The 17,650-nt window shown below is 43.4% G+C and overlaps 4 protein-coding genes across 4 annotated transcripts; 2 read left to right on the top strand and 2 right to left on the bottom strand.

The window, feature by feature from the left end:
- Positions 1-903: 903 nt before the first annotated feature.
- On the bottom strand, positions 904-4,809 carry dhodh (dihydroorotate dehydrogenase). The gene is made up of 9 exons (XM_057025358.1): positions 4,747-4,809; positions 3,752-3,964; positions 3,455-3,654; positions 3,223-3,305; positions 2,756-2,943; positions 2,486-2,599; positions 2,191-2,344; positions 1,949-2,108; positions 904-1,689 (listed from the first exon to the last, which is right to left on the bottom strand). The coding sequence occupies exons 1-9, from the start codon at positions 4,762-4,764 to the stop codon at positions 1,605-1,607; spliced, it is 1,215 nt and encodes a 404-aa protein (XP_056881338.1). The 5' UTR covers positions 4,765-4,809; the 3' UTR covers positions 904-1,604.
- Positions 4,810-6,269: 1,460 nt separating this feature from the next.
- Positions 6,270-9,445, top strand: LOC130517916 (polycystic kidney disease protein 1-like 3). The gene is made up of 11 exons (XM_057020127.1): positions 6,270-6,281; positions 6,386-6,448; positions 6,908-7,066; positions 7,140-7,252; positions 7,324-7,447; positions 7,533-7,655; positions 7,729-7,950; positions 8,297-8,527; positions 8,647-8,748; positions 8,864-9,042; positions 9,262-9,445. The coding sequence occupies exons 1-11, from the start codon at positions 6,270-6,272 to the stop codon at positions 9,443-9,445; spliced, it is 1,512 nt and encodes a 503-aa protein (XP_056876107.1).
- A 46-nt stretch (positions 9,446-9,491) lies between these two features.
- Positions 9,492-13,332, top strand: LOC130521935 (polycystic kidney disease protein 1-like 2). Its single transcript, XM_057025833.1, has 7 exons — positions 9,492-9,689; positions 10,203-10,390; positions 10,553-10,685; positions 10,833-11,028; positions 11,135-11,357; positions 11,441-11,525; positions 12,092-13,332. Exons 1-7 carry the CDS (start codon positions 9,602-9,604, stop codon positions 12,136-12,138), a joined length of 960 nt encoding a protein of 319 aa, XP_056881813.1. The 5' UTR covers positions 9,492-9,601; the 3' UTR covers positions 12,139-13,332.
- On the bottom strand, positions 13,154-17,548 carry ist1 (IST1 factor associated with ESCRT-III). Its single transcript, XM_057025832.1, has 10 exons — positions 17,413-17,548; positions 16,761-16,856; positions 16,473-16,653; positions 16,287-16,374; positions 16,094-16,177; positions 15,894-16,004; positions 15,640-15,819; positions 15,389-15,490; positions 14,895-14,940; positions 13,154-14,773 (listed from the first exon to the last, which is right to left on the bottom strand). The coding sequence occupies exons 2-10, from the start codon at positions 16,843-16,845 to the stop codon at positions 14,607-14,609; spliced, it is 1,044 nt and encodes a 347-aa protein (XP_056881812.1). The 5' UTR covers positions 16,846-16,856; positions 17,413-17,548; the 3' UTR covers positions 13,154-14,606.
- Between the last annotated feature and the right edge of the window lie 102 nt (positions 17,549-17,650).

The raw sequence follows: 17,650 nt of genomic DNA on the forward strand, positions 1-17,650 counted from the left end.
TTAAAGGAATGAAAAGCTTGCACACATTTTTCTTTTTGTACAGTTATGCCAACACGATTCCATATGATCGTGCAAACAGAAAGTTTTTTTGGTTGTTTTTTTTCTGCTTGACCTGCTTTGACAAGCTCCCATCTGTCACTTCTCCTCTTGGCAAACACCTTAGACAGCGCAGCAGAACTTGCGTTACATAATCCCGACTGATGAACATTAAGAAAAAAAAAACACATTTTCAGTCAGATATTAGATTCTGTAATTCTTTAGATGGTTATTTTTATCTGCTCATTAAAAATGTGGTTGAACTCCATCAAACTGAGAAGCACTGGCAAACAGCTTTGTTGGAAATGGCCATTCCGGCTTTGCCGACGGCCCCTGCAGGGTTCTTCCTGTTCCTCCTTTGAGATTATTCCAGCCTTCACATCCTCTGTGGAGCCGGTCTCCTCTGGAATCTTCTCCTGTCCACTTCATTCACAGCTTCCTCCACGCCCACGCTGCTGAAACCCCCTCAAGTCAAGGTCAAACATCCTCTGTGATCCCTTTCTAATGCTGCTGCACTGGTGGAGAGTTCCATCCCTTCACTCCGTTCAGCTGCAGCGAATCGTGGTCTTTCTGTTTGTTATTGTTAGTTACTGGCAGATTACGACTTTCCCCTCAGAGCTCAGCCTGCGGTCGTCATTAAGAGTGAAGGCTGCTGCTCTGAGGAGCAGCTGTGAGAAGCCAGCCTCATCTTCCTCCTCAGGAGGAGGAAGAGCACTGTGCCACAGGGTGAAGAAGTGAGGACAAAGATCCCACACACCAGGACAGAATCATGTCTGACACATACAGGCTTTTTTCCCAAGTCTCTCCTTCCAGAATATGCTGAATTCAATAAATCTGAATTTTAAAAAAACAACTTTTAATTAAAGCTTTGGTCACATGAGGAAAATTTATTATAAATTCCGCATGGGTGGATTAAGGCAAAATGAAAACCTGAATGAAATGAAATGCATAATTAACTTTTGATAGTTCCAGTAATCTGAACCTCTGATTCTTTCATTTGCAGATTTGGGTTTTCAGTCCTGCCAGGCAGAAAACTGCAACTGGGAACAAGGTGAACGAGTTGTTTACCTGGTAGGTTTAAGTGGATTACGGTGTCCCTTAGAGTTTAGTGTTGTAATAGAATTCATTGTTTTCTTATGACCCAAGCCTGGATTGTGTTGTTTTACATTCTTTGATAGTTTTGATCAACAGAATTCTGAATGAATCAAAGGAAGAGATTAAAATAGCTGCATTCCTCCACTTTTAAGATGTAAGACCTTAGGACCGTGGAAACCAAAACTGACATCATTTGGGCTGAAATAAATACACGAAATACAAAAGTGTGTAAACTAATGATATATCCGTGTGGTTTCTGTCCTCTGCCTCCCTCAAATGCAGATCACATGTTCTTTATTCACACGTGCGATGTGTGAAAGCACGACCGTCCATTTCTAAAAGGGCCTGGAAGTACAGAGGACAGCCAGAAAATCATAAATACTCTGCATAAATCCCGCTTGAGTAGATTTTACGGCTCGTGTTGGAGAAGCAGCACAGCAGATAACTGTATTTCAGTTATCCTGTGTCTTTATTTAACTCGGCTTCTGACTGGACCTCTGTTCCGCTGCTCTGTGGTCTGCTCCGACGGCCTCGGACACGCTGCCGAAGCCTTGTTCCCTGGGGAACAAAAACATAAACCAGAGCACAAGTTGAGCCATAGTTTTAGTGAATTAGCAGAAACAGTCAATCCAAAGCTGACAAAGGCTGTAAATATTTATTTTAGTCTATTGAGCTGATTCCTTTTCTAAGCAGATGCAATCATGTTTCATCACCTGATCAACAACGGTAAAATGATGGTTTATCATTGTTGACTGTATCGTTTCCTGATAGCTGCTGTATTGTATCTTCAGCTGTTGACCTCCACATTCACACTTACTTCAGAATCTGCTCCAGTTCTCGCTTTATCCTTGTCACTACTGGTGGACCCTGATAGGTCAAAGCGGTGTAAAGCTGAACCAGAGACGCCCCGGCACGGATTTTGTCCATGGCATCCTGGCCACTCGCCACACCACCAATTCCCACTATTGGTATTTTACCTACAAAATCATGAAGTGGTGAATTTCCAGTGTGCTGTCTTCATACCCAGGTCAGAAATGGACAGAGGCGTGTAAACGGTACCTTTAGTGAGTCTGTACATCTCTCTCACAGTATCGGTAGAGAGGTCTTTGAGAGGCTGGCCACTCAGCCCACCAACCTCAGACTTCTGAAGGTCCTGAAGCGTCGCTGGCCTGGACACAGTGGTGTTAGAAACCATCAAACCATCCACTCCCAGCTGAAAATACACAGCAGACAGGACAGAAGGTCAGTCACGGGACCATTATGCACTGTAGCTAAGGATCGTGCAACAATTATGCTCTTGGTCTCCACCTCACTTTTTTGTTTTATTGCAATAAAAACAAAATCTTCTTCCTACCACAGTGACAACATCAGCAATGTCTTGTTTGTCCTGCGCCGTGAGATCAGGAGCAATCTTAACAAGGACGGGAGGTTTGCACTCGCCCTGCATGGCATCACGCTCCTTCAGCACCTGAGCAGATTGTCATAATGTGGCAATATATCAGATTAGCTCAGAGATCAGAGAGACTGAGCGCTCTCTGTAGCTAACCCTGCTAATGTGCTAACATAAAACTGAAATCTTTTTTATGCTTATAAGTGTCGGTTTTATGGTGGACATTTCAATTACCGTTTTTAGGAGCTGGTGGAGCTCCGCCTTTCCCTGTAAATCCCGGAGACCTGGTGTGTTGGGACTGCTGACGTTCACCACCAGATAGTCAGCCAGTGGGCCGAGCGCCCTGACCCCCTCTAAGTAATCTGCCTTTGCATCCTGGGAAAGCTTGTTCTTCCCCAGGTTAATGCCCAGGGGAAGGCCAGCTATGAACACACAAAATATCAAACAAAAATAGTCACATTGAGACGCACAAACACAGGCAGGGCCGTCAGACACATGACTCAACTGGGTCAGAGGCTGCTAATGTGCTAAATGGGCTGTGAGTAGGTATGGTCCAGACACAACAAGCCGTGGCACAAGGGCAGGTCAAGACCACTGACAATTAGTCCCATCTAACAATGAACAAATTTATATCTGCCCAAAGACATCTGATAAAAACAACTTTTTCAAGATGAAGAGGAAATGGTGCAACACCTGCTGACCTTTACTTTTCTCCCACTGTGCGCTTCCTCTGGCCTTCAACCTCTGCTGAGCTTCTGCTAACCCACAGCTGTTGAATCCATACCTGGAAAAACCAAACGCAGCGCAAGGTGAAGGCTTTATTTAAGCAGAAAAAGCAGTCCGTTAAATCTACTCTTCTATGTAATATATTAAAAATAAAGTGACCTCTTAAAGATTACATATGAAGCTAAAGCAACAGCCAATCATAACTACCGATTGATGATGGCTTGATCTGCAGAAAGTCGGAAAACGCGCGGTTTGGGGTTTCCCTCCTGGGGTTTTGGAGTGATTGTACCCACTTCAACAAACCCAAATCCTAATTTGTATAAGCCATCCACCGCCTCTCCGTGCTTGTCGAAGCCTGCAGCAATGCCAACAGGATTTTTGAACTTTAATCCAAACACATTCACTTCCTGCAGGAAAAGAACATTTTTCACTGTGTGTCTGATCTTCATGACATTAATGGGATTCAATAAAGTCCTTTCACCAGAGGAAAAGTGACAGGCCTACCAACGATGCAGGGTCCACGTAACGGTTCACTGGAACCAGACCCAGACTAATCATTTTCACTGCCCACACATGTGCAGTCTCAGGCCCCACAAGCCGCTGCAGCAGGGGCATCAACTGGTTGGCATAGAAACGCTCATCTCCGATCACAGTGAGGTAGGAAGCAAATAGAAAGCTCCCTGAACCGATGACCTTCACAGCATCTTTTAACTGCTTCTGTTGACAAGAGCATTGCAAAATTAATGTTGTGTCACTAATATGTGCAAATGATAAATAAATACTTCAATAAATATGTGGATAGATTGCATGAGGGCACATGGGAAAAATAAACTGCCATCCTGTGTTTCATTGTACATGCTGGACGCAGTAACTAAGGTTACCTGTACAGATGTGGGATGTTTACGTGCATCTGTCATCACATTGTAGATGGCTGCTGAAATGCTAAATAAAGCCTTCTTTAGAGCCAGTATCATTTTTTGTGCATATGTATTAGTGTACCCTCGAAAACTATTGATTAATCACGTGATTCTGTTGATATTAAGACAGTTCTAGGTAAGACAACTGGAGTGCTGTTAAGAAGAAAAATAATCCAATTTAATCTGAGTGACAGTGTCAATATATGTAATGTAAAAGCCTATAGGACCGTTTGACATTTAATTACATTTCTAATATGTACTTATTGAGAGGAATTGATTATTAAACAAATAACTTGTTGGTTTGTGCATTAGCTATCGATTTAAACAATATGCCGTATCAAACGTGACGTTGTGATTTGTTTTAGAACAACCAAAAAAGTCTTATGCAGCAAGATGCCGCAACTGTATGATTATGTATGCCATTAAGTAACGTGTGGTAACTCAGCGAAGCTAACCCCGCATAATCTCACTATTACCTCTTACATTAAGTAATTGAGCAAATTAGTACAACATTGAGCCAATGTGTTAAGTTAGTTAACCATTTATATAAAAAGTTTATTATCCAAGTGTCTTTGAAAATACCTTCAGATGTCCCGCCATGGACGCGGAAGCACGGAACTCCACTTCCGGAGTAGTCCCGTTGTCGACGGCATTACTTCCGTCCCAAGCTCTCGCGATATTTCAGAGCTGCGGTACAGCTGTGGGGCTTCTGGCACTTAAGACATTTATTAATATGAAGATAGATTCAGTGTTGATATGAGTAAATTGGAGCAAAATGATAGATTATTTTATAAACTAAAAATACTTATCACAATAGTAGACATAATTATATCTTTTGGCTTTTCTTGGTGACATTGGCCCAAAGCTGAAGTCTGAGCATAAGACATCCGTGGTTGTTAAATGGCGTTCCTTCACACTTTGCATCTTGTTTGATTGCCTACACTGATTTACCTAACTTACTGAGAGTATATCCTTTTTTTTCCTTGTAGAAAGTTCCCTAATTTCCATTAGGCAGACAGAATTAAGCTTGTTCAGATGTTCTCCCTCCCACAGTTCCTGTAGCACTATGTGTAAATTACATTTGGACACATTTCTCCGATTTGGCTTTTTATGGATTTCGGTTGGAATTCTGATTTCTCAGGAAAGGTCTGAGGCCTGTTCAGGCAGGAGTCTTCCAGATATGTGTGAGTTTGTCTTCAGAAATACTTGTTTTGAGTTTGTTTGGGAATCCACAACCTGGTCCCAAGCAGACAACAGCTGTGAAATGAGAGGAGGGGAACTCCTGAAGGTGACCACCAGCCCATTGAAAATCATCCTGAAAAACATCACCAGCGACAGAAATATCAGCCGTTTCACCTGGTGGCTCGGGGAACAGGTCCAGGGAACGGCTGTAGGTGAGTAGCATCGTAAAACTGTAAGTTTCACTTCAATTCCTTTTATTGTCAAGATGTTTCATTTAAAAAATATATTCCATTTATATTTATATATGCGGATATTGCATTTTGTAATTTAGTTGGGCTGTCTAGATTATTTATACCTGTTACACAATTGCAAAAAAGTTGCTTTTTTTTACGTGCAGAACAAGTTTCAAAGACCAGCTGCACCTACATGGAGCTGAGTCCTTTTCAGCTCATCACAACTTCACACTGCAACCAGAGTCGAGGCTTCCTCTGCACCCACAGTACGCAGCAGCCTCCTCATCTTTGCTTCAGGCTTTCTCTTCCAGAACAACTGAGTAAAACATCATTTAGTTTAGTAAATTCAATACATTAAAATATCCGTTTCTTCTTCTGCTTTGTTTTTTTAAAGATTTGTGGTCTTCTTCAAACCCCAGGGTGAGAGAAATCACTGTTTCACAGCTCTGCTCTGGGTTGAAACTTTATCTTAAATTAGATTTTTTCCCTCCTCTGCAGAATAAACTTGTTCTCGGTGATTCAACTCCATCTCGTACGTAAGAGTGAGCCATTTAAAAATCGCACCTTTTGAATGAAAATTCATAAAGCTCAGCAGGTATCGACTTTTTCTTCTCTCCCAACTTCAAAAATATGATTTAAGGGATCAGAAGGGATGTAGATGAGATGGATTTGCATCATGACAACATTAACATGCTTCTCCAAGTGAGTCTTTTCTTAATTATTCATGAACCCTGAAGAATGTTTAATCTGGTTTGGCCGTCGTGTTGGTTATGCAAAGCGTTCACAAATGTGGTCTGCTGAGACAGAAAGCTGATGAAGAGCTGCGGCGAATGGAAACGACGGTCGGGGAACCGACAGACACCAACAGGGTGAGAATATTCATGTCTGAAAAGCAGAGCGGAAGAAAAAGGAAGGCTAAAGGCAGATTGTTTATACTTAAAATAATTTATACTTTGACTAATACATTAGAATCTTGACTTTAATGTTGTCTAAGTTACGTTTCAACAGTTTCTGTTTTATTTTGCTGCACAACATTTAAAAACCAAATTAAATCTGCTCAACAATTGTTAAATTGCAATATTTCGAGTCTGTGCCTGTGTTTGTTTGTGTCCAACAGCAGTTAGATGCACAGATTGAGTTGAGATTGTGTGCTATGAATATAAAGGAAGGAATTCTTGACTAGGGTCACTACTTGGGTTTGGGCAGTCAGTGCAGATGGGTCTGAACCCGCCCCCCCCAAAAAAAAAGTTCTGTATTTCTCCCGAAATACAGTGCAGATGGAAAGTGCAATGTGCAAATGTTAGGGTGTCGCTGTTTCTCTCTTACAGAAAGAATTAATCAGATATTTGTTGGAGGGCACTCAAAGACTGACTGCAGAATTTGCTCTGGGAAACAGTGACGTCATCAGTCACATCATCAACTGCAGTACCGCCATTCTTCTTCTCTCAGAGACAAAATGTGACATCGACACCAACCCCAACCCGACGGTCCGTTGGCTCGTGCAACTGAACTATTCCTCGCTTTGTTTCACTAATGACGTTGCCTGGTTTCCCTCCCCAGTCCTTGTTTGAGGACGTCTTTCAGATCTTTCACACAATCACGCTGCTGCTAGGCTCAAACTCCGTAGAGTCCTTCATCATCAAGCACTCGATGGGCACCATGTATCAGAGCAGGTGAGGAGCGCACACCTGCATGCCGAGCATTTCTTTAAGTGATTCTCTTTAAATGTGTGTCTCTGATCCAGTCACATGCCCGCTGACCTCGACAATGTGGTGTTGGGCTCGCAGCAAGATGGCGAGTACATCAAACTACCGTCCTTTTCAGCACTGAAGTCTCAGATTAGAGGGCAAAACAGGATCACCACACAGGTCCGTCTGTGGTGTGATCACACCTGTGCGGTGACGCCACTTTACTCGCCGCGTGCAGACGGTTAACACACCTTTGTCCTCTCAGATGTCAACATTCTCAACAAATCCCCACCCGTCTAATGACAGCATCTCTGGGACGGTGTGCAGCCTCGTGCTCAGCGAGGGAGACTTGGAACTAAAGCTGACCAATCTGACCGAGATGATCGAGGTAAACCCGGTCTGTTTGATCCAGGATGCTAAAGTGTGCGTATCCGTATGATTGCGTTGCTTTTTTCCCGTAGATCTTTATGCCGCGCGCCAACGCCTCACCCATCACATATAATACCGTAGTGCTGGAGAAAGACACAAAAGCGTTGACCCGCTTTAACGTGTCTGACCCCAACATGACCATCATCTTCCACGTGGAGCCCAGCGCCAATGTGTCGCTAGTTCTTACGCTGGCTCAAGGGCTGCCCAACCAGAACCGTTCCAGCAGCACGGTCACCTTAAACCAAACAGGTTCAGTCAGCACAGATGGAGCCTCAGTCTGATCACAACATCCAGGCCTTTTATGATTTACACCATTTACACTGGCTGGTTTTTGTAATGTCAACAGGAGGCTATCGCTGGATGATAACCCCAGAGATGTTACAGCAAACTCCTGGGGTTTGGTATATCACCACCGGGCTCTTCAGTTCTGAATGGGAACCAGGTCTGACTCTGAACATTTCCACTTTCATGACCAAGTGTTTGTACTGGCACACAAAGGCGGAGATGTGGAGCACCGATGGCTGCCAGGCATGTGCTGATCATCGCGTTTGCTCTCAGTTTGTGAGGTTCTGCTGTCATCAGCCAGTGTCTGTTGTGCAGGTGGGAGAGAAAAGCACCCCGGTGCGGGCGCAGTGTCTGTGCAACCACCTCACCCTGTACGGGAGCTCCTTCTTTGTGATGCCCAACGACGTGGACATATCTCGCACGGCAGATCTGTTTGCCACCGTGTCGCAGAACTACGTGGTGCTGGCGCTGCTGTGCGCCTTTTTCGGGCTTTACCTGATCACCCTGCTGTGGGCCTGCTACTCTGACCGCAGGTCACGCTCAAAGGTCAGTCGGAAGAGTGTATTATTATCAGTTGTGGCCGTGCACAACTTTTACCAGTCAGAACAACAGCAGGACTTTCAATTATATTCCCAACATTAATGAAGAGCCATCTTTTCGATCAGAGGAAGATGACTCTGCTGGAGGACAATCACGCAGGTGCTCTGTACAATTATCTGATCAGTGTCCAAACTGGCCATCGCAAGAACGCCGGGACGACTGCCAATGTAAGTCTCTTTTTGTTTTCCAGCTGCACAACAATAGCTTCCATTTTTTTCAGCCAGGGGATTCAGGTGAAAATAGCATATGAAGGCTGATGGATCCATTATTGGTGTCCTGTAGGTCACCCTGAAGCTGAGTGGCTCAGAGGGAGAGAGCAACATTCATACCCTCGCCGATCCTGACAAGCGTGTCTTTGAGAGAGGAGCTGTTGACTTGTTCCTGTTGGCCACCCCCTTCCCACTGGGCGAAGTGCGAAACATCAGGCTGCAGCACGATAACACTGGAGGTTCCCCATCATGGTAGGACACACACACACACACACACACACACACACACACTCTCACACACACTTAAACACTTTAGTACAGGATGGCACTAGTTCAGTAACACCCTCTGACATGCGCATCAGGATTTTTCCACAGTTTTCCATCAGTTTGTCTACTGTAAACTGTATTTCTTGCCAACAGTCCCAGTTGTGGGTCACATGCTGGTAAACATTCACTGGTTTTGTTGAACAGGTATGTGAACAAGGTGACGATACAGGACCTCCAGACGCGGCAGGTGTGGCACTTCCTGTGCGACTGTTGGCTGAGTGACGACCGTGGAGATGGCATCACTAAGAAAATGTTTAATGCTGCAAAGAACAACGAGATTGCCAGCTTCAGGTGGACAGGCAAAATCTTCAAAAATCCCTTTTACTAATTGATCAGTGCCATTAAATTCTTTCCTCGTGTCTCCCTCAGGAATATTTTCCAAAGCAGAACTTCGACCGGCTTCAGGGACGAACACATCTGGGTGTCCATAGTGGACCCTCCCTCCCGTAGCCCTTTCACACGTGCACAGAGGGTCTCCTGTTGCATGAGCCTGCTCCTCTGCACTATGGCCATCAATATTGCTTTCTGGAACATTCCTGTAGATGAGAAATCCCCAGTGCTCTTCTCAATAGGTGATTTACAGAGTCTTAACCCTCCTCTCTGAGTTCAATGATGCTTCAAGTCAGCCTACTCTCCATCTTGTGTGTAGCAAATTCATAAGTGCATGTGTGTGTGTGCTAAAACATTCAATAAAACATAATGAGACAAACTAAGAGCTACAGTCAGGGCTACAGAGCTACAGTCTGCTCTCAGAAAGGCATCATGAATTGTTGTCAGCTGGCATATGGAATTGTCTGCAGTATCCTACAGAGGCGTCAGTACAAGCCTCACAGAGGTAAAGGAAAAGGGCGCGTGGAATGAAGCCATAAAGATTAATTCTAATCCTGAATGTGTCTAAGTGAACAGCTAAATAAGCACGTGGGTGTATGCAGCTATACCTTCTATAACATATTCACAATCTGAGAAAACGATTTTCAGGTATGAAGTAACGTCATTGGTTTTTGAACTTGTGTCTCGGCTTTTGTTCTCACCGTATTTGTCTGTGTTTCTTCTGAGTTGAGTATTCTTTGCCCCCCACCCACCAGGGTCGTTGCAGATCACCTGGCAGGAGATCATGGTCGGCGTTGAGAGCGGCCTCCTCATGTTTCCAATCAACATCCTCATCATCACCATCTTCAGAAGCATCAGACCTCGAGTCATTTCCAAAAACGATAAAGTTAAATCAGAGAGGAACTTGAGACCTTTTGCAGTCACGGTACCGAGTATTCTAAAGGTGTGTTTCCCTTTGTGATCGCAAGCCATTATTCTGCCATATTTGTTCTTTTTGTACATCAGGCGTGTCTCCACTGCAGGAACCTCCCCTGAACGGCCATTTACAGGAACCTTTAAGCTGACTGACCACTTTATTTAATGTGTGGCTGTGCCTCCTTTCTAGGATACAGAGGAGGTGATTTCATGGGTGAGCAGAAGTGCAAGAAATAAGCTGTCAGACGTGCACAGGCTGGAATCCACTGCTGACCTGTTACCTGCCTTGGACAGGCTACATGAATTTATTCAGCTCATGCAAGGTGATAACGTTAAAAAAATACTGCTTTTATTTAGGAATAATTAAACAAAAAGACAAATTATTTAAAAAGTTGATATGAAAATGGATCACAAGACAAATCGGCAAATAATTTGTGCTGTTGATCTTTGTGTGGGTGGATCTCTTGTAGGAGAGAGTGAGAGTGACCTCCACTGGGTCTACTGCAGCAAGTTCCTTCTCGCTGGTCTCAGTCACCTTCTCATGTGTCTGGAGAAACTGGATGGAAAGAACTTCTCCAGTCCAGAGGAGTACCATCAGACCCTCAACACCACCAACCTGCTGGTCCGCAAGGCTGAGATGGTCTTAACCAGCCACCTGGCGTTCAGGTGGCTCAATCTCACCTACTTTTAAATACCGTTTTTCTCTGTCTTGTGAGTGTTGTGGAAAAGTTAAAACATCTCCCCTATATGCCCCCCCCCCCCCCCCCCCAAGTCTCCCTGTGATATTGAAGAAGAAGAAGAAGAGTGCAGTGGGTTGCTGGCTGCCCTGGTGGTGTGTGTTCCTTGGTTGGTTCCTCCTGCTGTCCATCAGCGGGGTGTCCACGTTCTTCACCCTGTTGTACGGTTTTGAATACGGCAGAGAAAAGTCCACCAAGTGGGTCATGTCTCTGGGCCTCTCGCTGTTCCAGAGCATCTTTATACTGCAGCCCCTCAAGGTGTCCGAACCCGTTCGTCTCATTTTCTTCAGGGTAATGGGGATCCAGTGGGTCTAAGACTTTCTTTTGGCTCCACTTCCCAGGTCATCGGGGTTGCCGTCTTCTTTGCTCTGCTGCTCAAACCTGTAGCTTTGGAGGAGACTGAAGAAATTGAACAAGTCTTTTTAGGTAAGAAAGCCTCTGAGGCAGCCCTGGTTAAAGAGGTGGTGCAGCCTCACGAGGTAATGCGTGTTCTGCCTTCAGAGCTGTAACATCAGCTTTCTGTTTCATGAATTATGCACGCGGCCTGCAGCTCTGTCTCTACGTCCTCAGTATCATTCACCTGGCAACACCAGTGTTTCCCATCTGTCCTCTCATGCCTGCTGGTATAGTCAATATTGTATATTGTGCAGAGGTCAAAGGACAGAATTTACAAGCGCTTATCACTCTATATTGTTTTATGTAAGGTCTGTGTTTAGGAGCACAAATGTATACAGTATAAAACAAAAAACTGAGGTTTGTTCATTAATTTTTGTTTTACCATTCTGGACTGAAAGAATGATTTTAGACCTCTTATCATAACCCTCCAGTTACCGTTTCTCTCTTTCAAATTAACCACCCATCACGTTTTCTTCTTCTTCTTTGGCAAATAGCCTTTACCTCTTCTTTTCTGTCCTACTGTCTCTTTGTGTCTGTGTCCTTTAAACATGTACAGGAAGCCCGAGTTGTGATGCACCCTCTTGTTTATTCAACAGAACAACAGTACAAGTGTCGATGCTACACTGGCAGGGAGATGCTGTGAAGATGCTGCTAACGTTGGACATGCTACCGCCATTACCCACAATGCCCTGGCCTCATACACACTCTGTTGCACCTACAGGAAGTTTGACTTCTTAGCTGAATATATAAAAAATACATATATATATAACACATTCTGGTGTTTTGTATGTGTAAAGAATCTGTGGTGTCTGAAAATTTGAGGACATTCTTCTAAACTATTGTTATTTTAGTGCAAAATTGTTCATTTCATCACATCAAATTAGTGAAGTACATTTATGGTACACATAGCAGAGACCAGTTATACATAAAGGCTTTAATCTTTGGGCTAGTATACTCTAAGATGCTAAACGTGCTGGTGCATGTTTCAGCTGCTTCTCGTGATTTCTCACCGTCCGTGCAGTAACCGAGTCCCTCTGGACATCCAGACTGTAGCCAGGTTCTTGCTTTTAGTGAAAGATGAGCGCGCTCGCAAAGATCAGCCTTCATTTTCTGTTTAACACGCCACATTAATGTAACCATGTATGTTTATCAATGGAAATCATGTTTTTAATCTATAAATGACTTTTAGTTTACAGGGATGAGGATGTGTGATTTTATTTCACTGTTAAAACGATATTAATTTTAGTAAAAACAGGATGGATGGATGGATGGATGGATGGATGGATGGATGGATGGATGGATGGATGGATGGATGGATGGATGGATGGATAGATAGATAGATAGATAGATAGATAGATAGATAGATAGATAGATAGATAGATAGATAGATAGATGTACCATCAATAAAGAATACTATTACTCACTTATCAGTGACGAGTTTGGCTTTTCATTGAAAGCCTTAAACAAAAATCTATTTCCTGTTCTGAAAATGTCGCATATTTTTAAATAGAAGAAAATCCACTTCAGATTACAGCCTAGTTTTTTCAGAGGCTGCAGCATTTTCAGAACTAATACTTTTATATTGGCGACCTCTGCTGGTGACCTCGGGACTTTACATCTTTGTTGTGAACAATAACGTGGAACAATAAAACTCACACTTCGAGTTTTAAATAACGTTTTATTAAATTTAGATTTTCATTATATAGTTGAGGTGGGGACACTTCTTTTGCAACAAGATACACTTTTGTGTCCCGGGTGAACAAGGACAGTGATTTGATCACAGTTCTGTAGTGTTATAAATCGCTTGCTTTACTGAAATACGTGTAAAACCAATAAATCAACTGGTTGGATCACTGAAGGCTTTTCGGGTTTCTGTCACACAAGCAGGGCCAGGTGTGGCCAAGCTGCAGCAACGCGTCACATGAACACAACAATTTTATCTGTCAAACATAGAAAAACCAACAACCACCTCTCCTGGAAATAGACATGTTCCATTCACATAAAAAATAAAAAAAAACAGAAAACTTTCTATGGTTAAAATGAAGCATGAAGGAATTGTATAGATACAGATATCATGAAGCCAGTGTTGGATAAATCCCTAACCCCACCACTGGCAAGGCTTCTGATGGGACAGAGTTGCTAAGGCAAATGCAGCGGTGCACGTACAGTGTCTAAACAAACAGAAATCTCTCTGTACACACATCAAATATTTGTGGAAAAGGGGAAGTTTCTGAAAATAAAATCAAAATTACTCTGCACTTGTCCATCATTCAGGTTCTAGTGTGTGTTAATGTATACACTTAGCACGTTTCTAATCACAAGCTTTTCCCGGGGCCTCAAACGCACCATCGCTCTGATATAATACTCCATAAAGTGCAGCAATTTCCAATTAGAAAATGTCCACCCCATAATCAGATAACCGTGAGACGCCGATAGTCTGGCTTCCACCTGTTCTCATTACCTCATTTAAGCCCAACCCTGGAAACATTCTAAGGTAATCACTACCACAAATGGCAGCGCCATACCAACCAGTGTAAACTGGTCTGGCTTGTTTGACGGGTCTGAGACTAGAAAAGGTGGCAAAGCTCACAGTGACACAATATGTAGAATAAGGGTCTGTGTTTTTATTACTGTTGGAATTAAAACATCAAAGTGTATGATATAGCAGTCACATTAGAAATAAAACTGAATAAACGTAGGCGTGACCTTTCATGAGGAGCGTAGAGCAGTCAACACCCAGATGGGTTCTTGATGAGTGTATAACTGAAGAAAGCAAGAGTATAGAAAACTTTAAAACATAAAAGGTACTCACTGGTACTAAGAAAATTAAGAAACCTCTGTTAATTAATAAGGTCAAATAATAAACCCCACCCCAAGTAACCTGGGCCTATTTATATAAATGAGGTAAAAGTACATTAAGTTCTATGTAAGATCACTTCATTGGGGAAAGAGGAGGATGCAAGGCCTGATGGGAGATCATTTCAATATTTCCAGTTTTGTTCTGCAATGTGTAAGTGACTAAATGGGCCTGTGTGTGTGTGTGTGTGTGTGTGTGTGTGTGTGTGTGTGTGTGTGTGTGTGTGATCTGGGTGGGCGGAGGGGAATCGGGATTTAGGTCTTCTTTTTGAGCTCCTCAAAGCGCCGCGTCAAATCGTCAAAGTCGATGTCATCGGAGTTTGTGGGGTGTCCGCTGACGGAGGAGGTCGGGAGTGTGTCAGGAACGGACGGGAGCTCTGGGAGAGCGTTGCTGTCGAATGCCCTGGATGTAGAGGCAGGGCCTGCAGGATAGGAGAGCTTGGGCTTTAATTCAAATAGACGATAAAACTAGAAACTGCTGCTCTTACAATCATTTGACTGTTAAAAACAAGGTATAAAACTTTAATTGCTGGTAAAACTCACCAACGGCCTGTGAAGGAACAGAAGGTTTAACAGTCATGTCATCAATCTGAAACCCACAAAAAACGGTTAAGGGTTTATCTCATCTTTGCAGGTAAATTTTTTTTTAAAAGGGGATTTTAAATCGCAGGTGTTAATAACAGGAGATGGATACAGCATTTACAAATAACAGCCAGAAAATACCAAAAAAGGGAAATCCAAAGGGGAAAGCCACCACATGAAGCGCGTTGAAAGGAGTTATCTCCTTTTCTTAGCTAGTCTAGACTGTTTCAAAGCGCTTGTTCAGTTTAATCCCAGTCAAAAGAATTTGGTTAGTAAGAAGATGCCACAAACAAGAGCCAATCTGGGCCTAATATGACTCTTTATAAAGTAAAGAACACATAAAACTGCAAGCAAACTGAACAAACTGCTCTTCCCTGAGTGTCTGGCCCCCACCCTGTTGGTCTGTCCATCTGTTGGGAACAGGAGGGGGGTGGCAGGAGAGGTAGATCACTTACGGACTCGTATGTGGGGGGAGATGTGGGCAGTTGAGGGGGCTGCCCTCCTCCTATTGGGTGGGAGAAGTTGTTGTAGGTTCCGACTTGAGAATTAAACTGGTTCTGGGGGAAAAGTTTAATGTAGTTATTCACCATCTTAATAGAAATCATCTAAATAGAGTGAATCATTCAAAGAGGATTAGAACATAGAATACAGAGAAAAGATACTTTACAGAGGTTCTAACAGCACGTGATACAAATTAATGCCTTACGGTTCCATTAGGAGGAGGATAGTTAAAGGGTGTTGGCATGGGCATATGCATAGGCATGGGCATGGGCATGGGCATAGCAGACGGAGGAGCGGTGAAACCTCCGCCGCCACCGCCCCCTCCGCTCTTTTTGTCGTTGTCTACATCGATCAGGTCTGCCTCCTCCCCAGGACACACCTCAGCCTGACAGAAGAATGGATTCCATCAGAAGTAAACAAACATAAAGCACATCCTTCATTGACTTCTTTAATACTTACATGGACCATTGCATCTGGTTCGTAGGGAACGTTGTAGTTTTTGGCAATTTCTATCAAATAACGCTCCACCAAGATCTTGGGAGGGGCCTCCAAGCTGAGTTTATGCATCAGCTGTCGACACATTACTCAAGTCAAATTCTACTGTCTTGAAGAGGTTTTTTTTTGTTGTTTTTTTTGTAAAAACAAAACACAAACAGTACCCTGTCGTTGACGGTGCCAATCTGGTTTGTTCTGCACAGCTTGCCATACTCCTTGCTGTATTTTGCACATAACTGCTCTGCCACCTAAAAAAAGACATTAGGAAATAAATGGTCTAAAAATAATTTGGGAAGATGCTTAATATGTTTCTGGCAAAGACGGCTGCACCTTAAGACATGTAGCAGTAGTACTTACAACTTTTAGCTCTGACACCTCTGTCTGGAGACGAGGGGCTGCCCAGATGAGGGTGGACACTGCTTCCTGTAAGCCTGGATCGAGTTCTCTAAAGAAAACAGGCCACCAGAATGAACACCTGTCGTACCTGATAAGGTGTAGTCAGAAACAGTGATGTGTTTGGACCAGGTGGAACAAAGGACTAACTTCATGGTCTGAATCAGGCCAAAGCGGGCCAAGAGCAGGTCACAGTAAAGCTCCAAGATCTCCATTGCTTCCACCAGATAGTCTTCTCTGATAATGTGCTCCACACGGATACGGGCACGCTCATCTTTACCAGATGACAGGTAATCGGCAATCTCTTTTCTTGCCTTTTGTGCGAGCTCGGCTACATGGGAGAGCGGATAGAAAGATGTAAATCACGTCCAAAACTTAGGTACACCTACAAACAAGCAATGGAAAATAAGAGACATCTTTCTGACTTGGTAGCCTTACTTTTCTTTTTCTCAAGCAGTTTCAGTCGGTTGATGACCAGCCGGAGGTTAACTTTCAACCTGTCTGCTTTAAATGCTCCAAACATCGTGAGGTTGTCTGCAAAAGAGACATTTGATGAACTGATTTAACAAGCAGGACGAGGAATCCAACCGAAACCCGACCGAGGTCCCGTCTAACCTCCACCCTACCTCTGCTCCAGTGAGTCACTTCCTCCTGTGACCAGCTGATCGCCGCAAAATAATTACAAAACACTTTTTAAAATTAATAAAAAAAATCCAAACATAGATTGTCAGTGTGGCGACCACGAGCTAAGAATCTTTACTCGCTAACAACTCAAAGAAGTTAGCTTTAGCATGACGTGAAGTATAGCTAACGCAGGCAACCTCGTGTGAAATTTTTAACTTTAACGTGTCGGCTTGTTTGACAGATACGGACTTGGACATTTGAAACCACTTTAAGTCACCAGAAAGGACGTTTGTGTTGCCAAGACGGACAGTTAAAGGTCTTACATTGTAGACGTCTGCTAAAGTTAGCAAACACAGCGCCAAACAATATTCAAGGAAACTGGTCAACAAAGCTCAGACAGTTCAGACAATGATATAAATGAATAAAGTGTGAAATATGAGAGGGGGGTAAACCAAAAGAAAATTACCTGTTAGTAAAGGATGTGTAACTTGACTCGTTTTCCTTCCCTGTTGTCGTCTGCTTACTTCCGTGAAGCTACTGAGGGACGTAATGGTAAATTTTTACGCGTGACGTCACGTCTCAATGCACAATAGGCCACGCCCTCTGAAGAGGGCGGTGCCGTTAAAGTCACGAGACGTTTGTTTCTATTAATAAAGATTGATTTGTTAGAATTAGTAAATAAGTATCCATAGAGATCAAACACT

Source organism: Takifugu flavidus, chromosome 2, assembly GCF_003711565.1.
Source record: "Takifugu flavidus isolate HTHZ2018 chromosome 2, ASM371156v2, whole genome shotgun sequence".
NCBI classification, from domain to species: domain Eukaryota; kingdom Metazoa; phylum Chordata; class Actinopteri; order Tetraodontiformes; family Tetraodontidae; genus Takifugu; species Takifugu flavidus.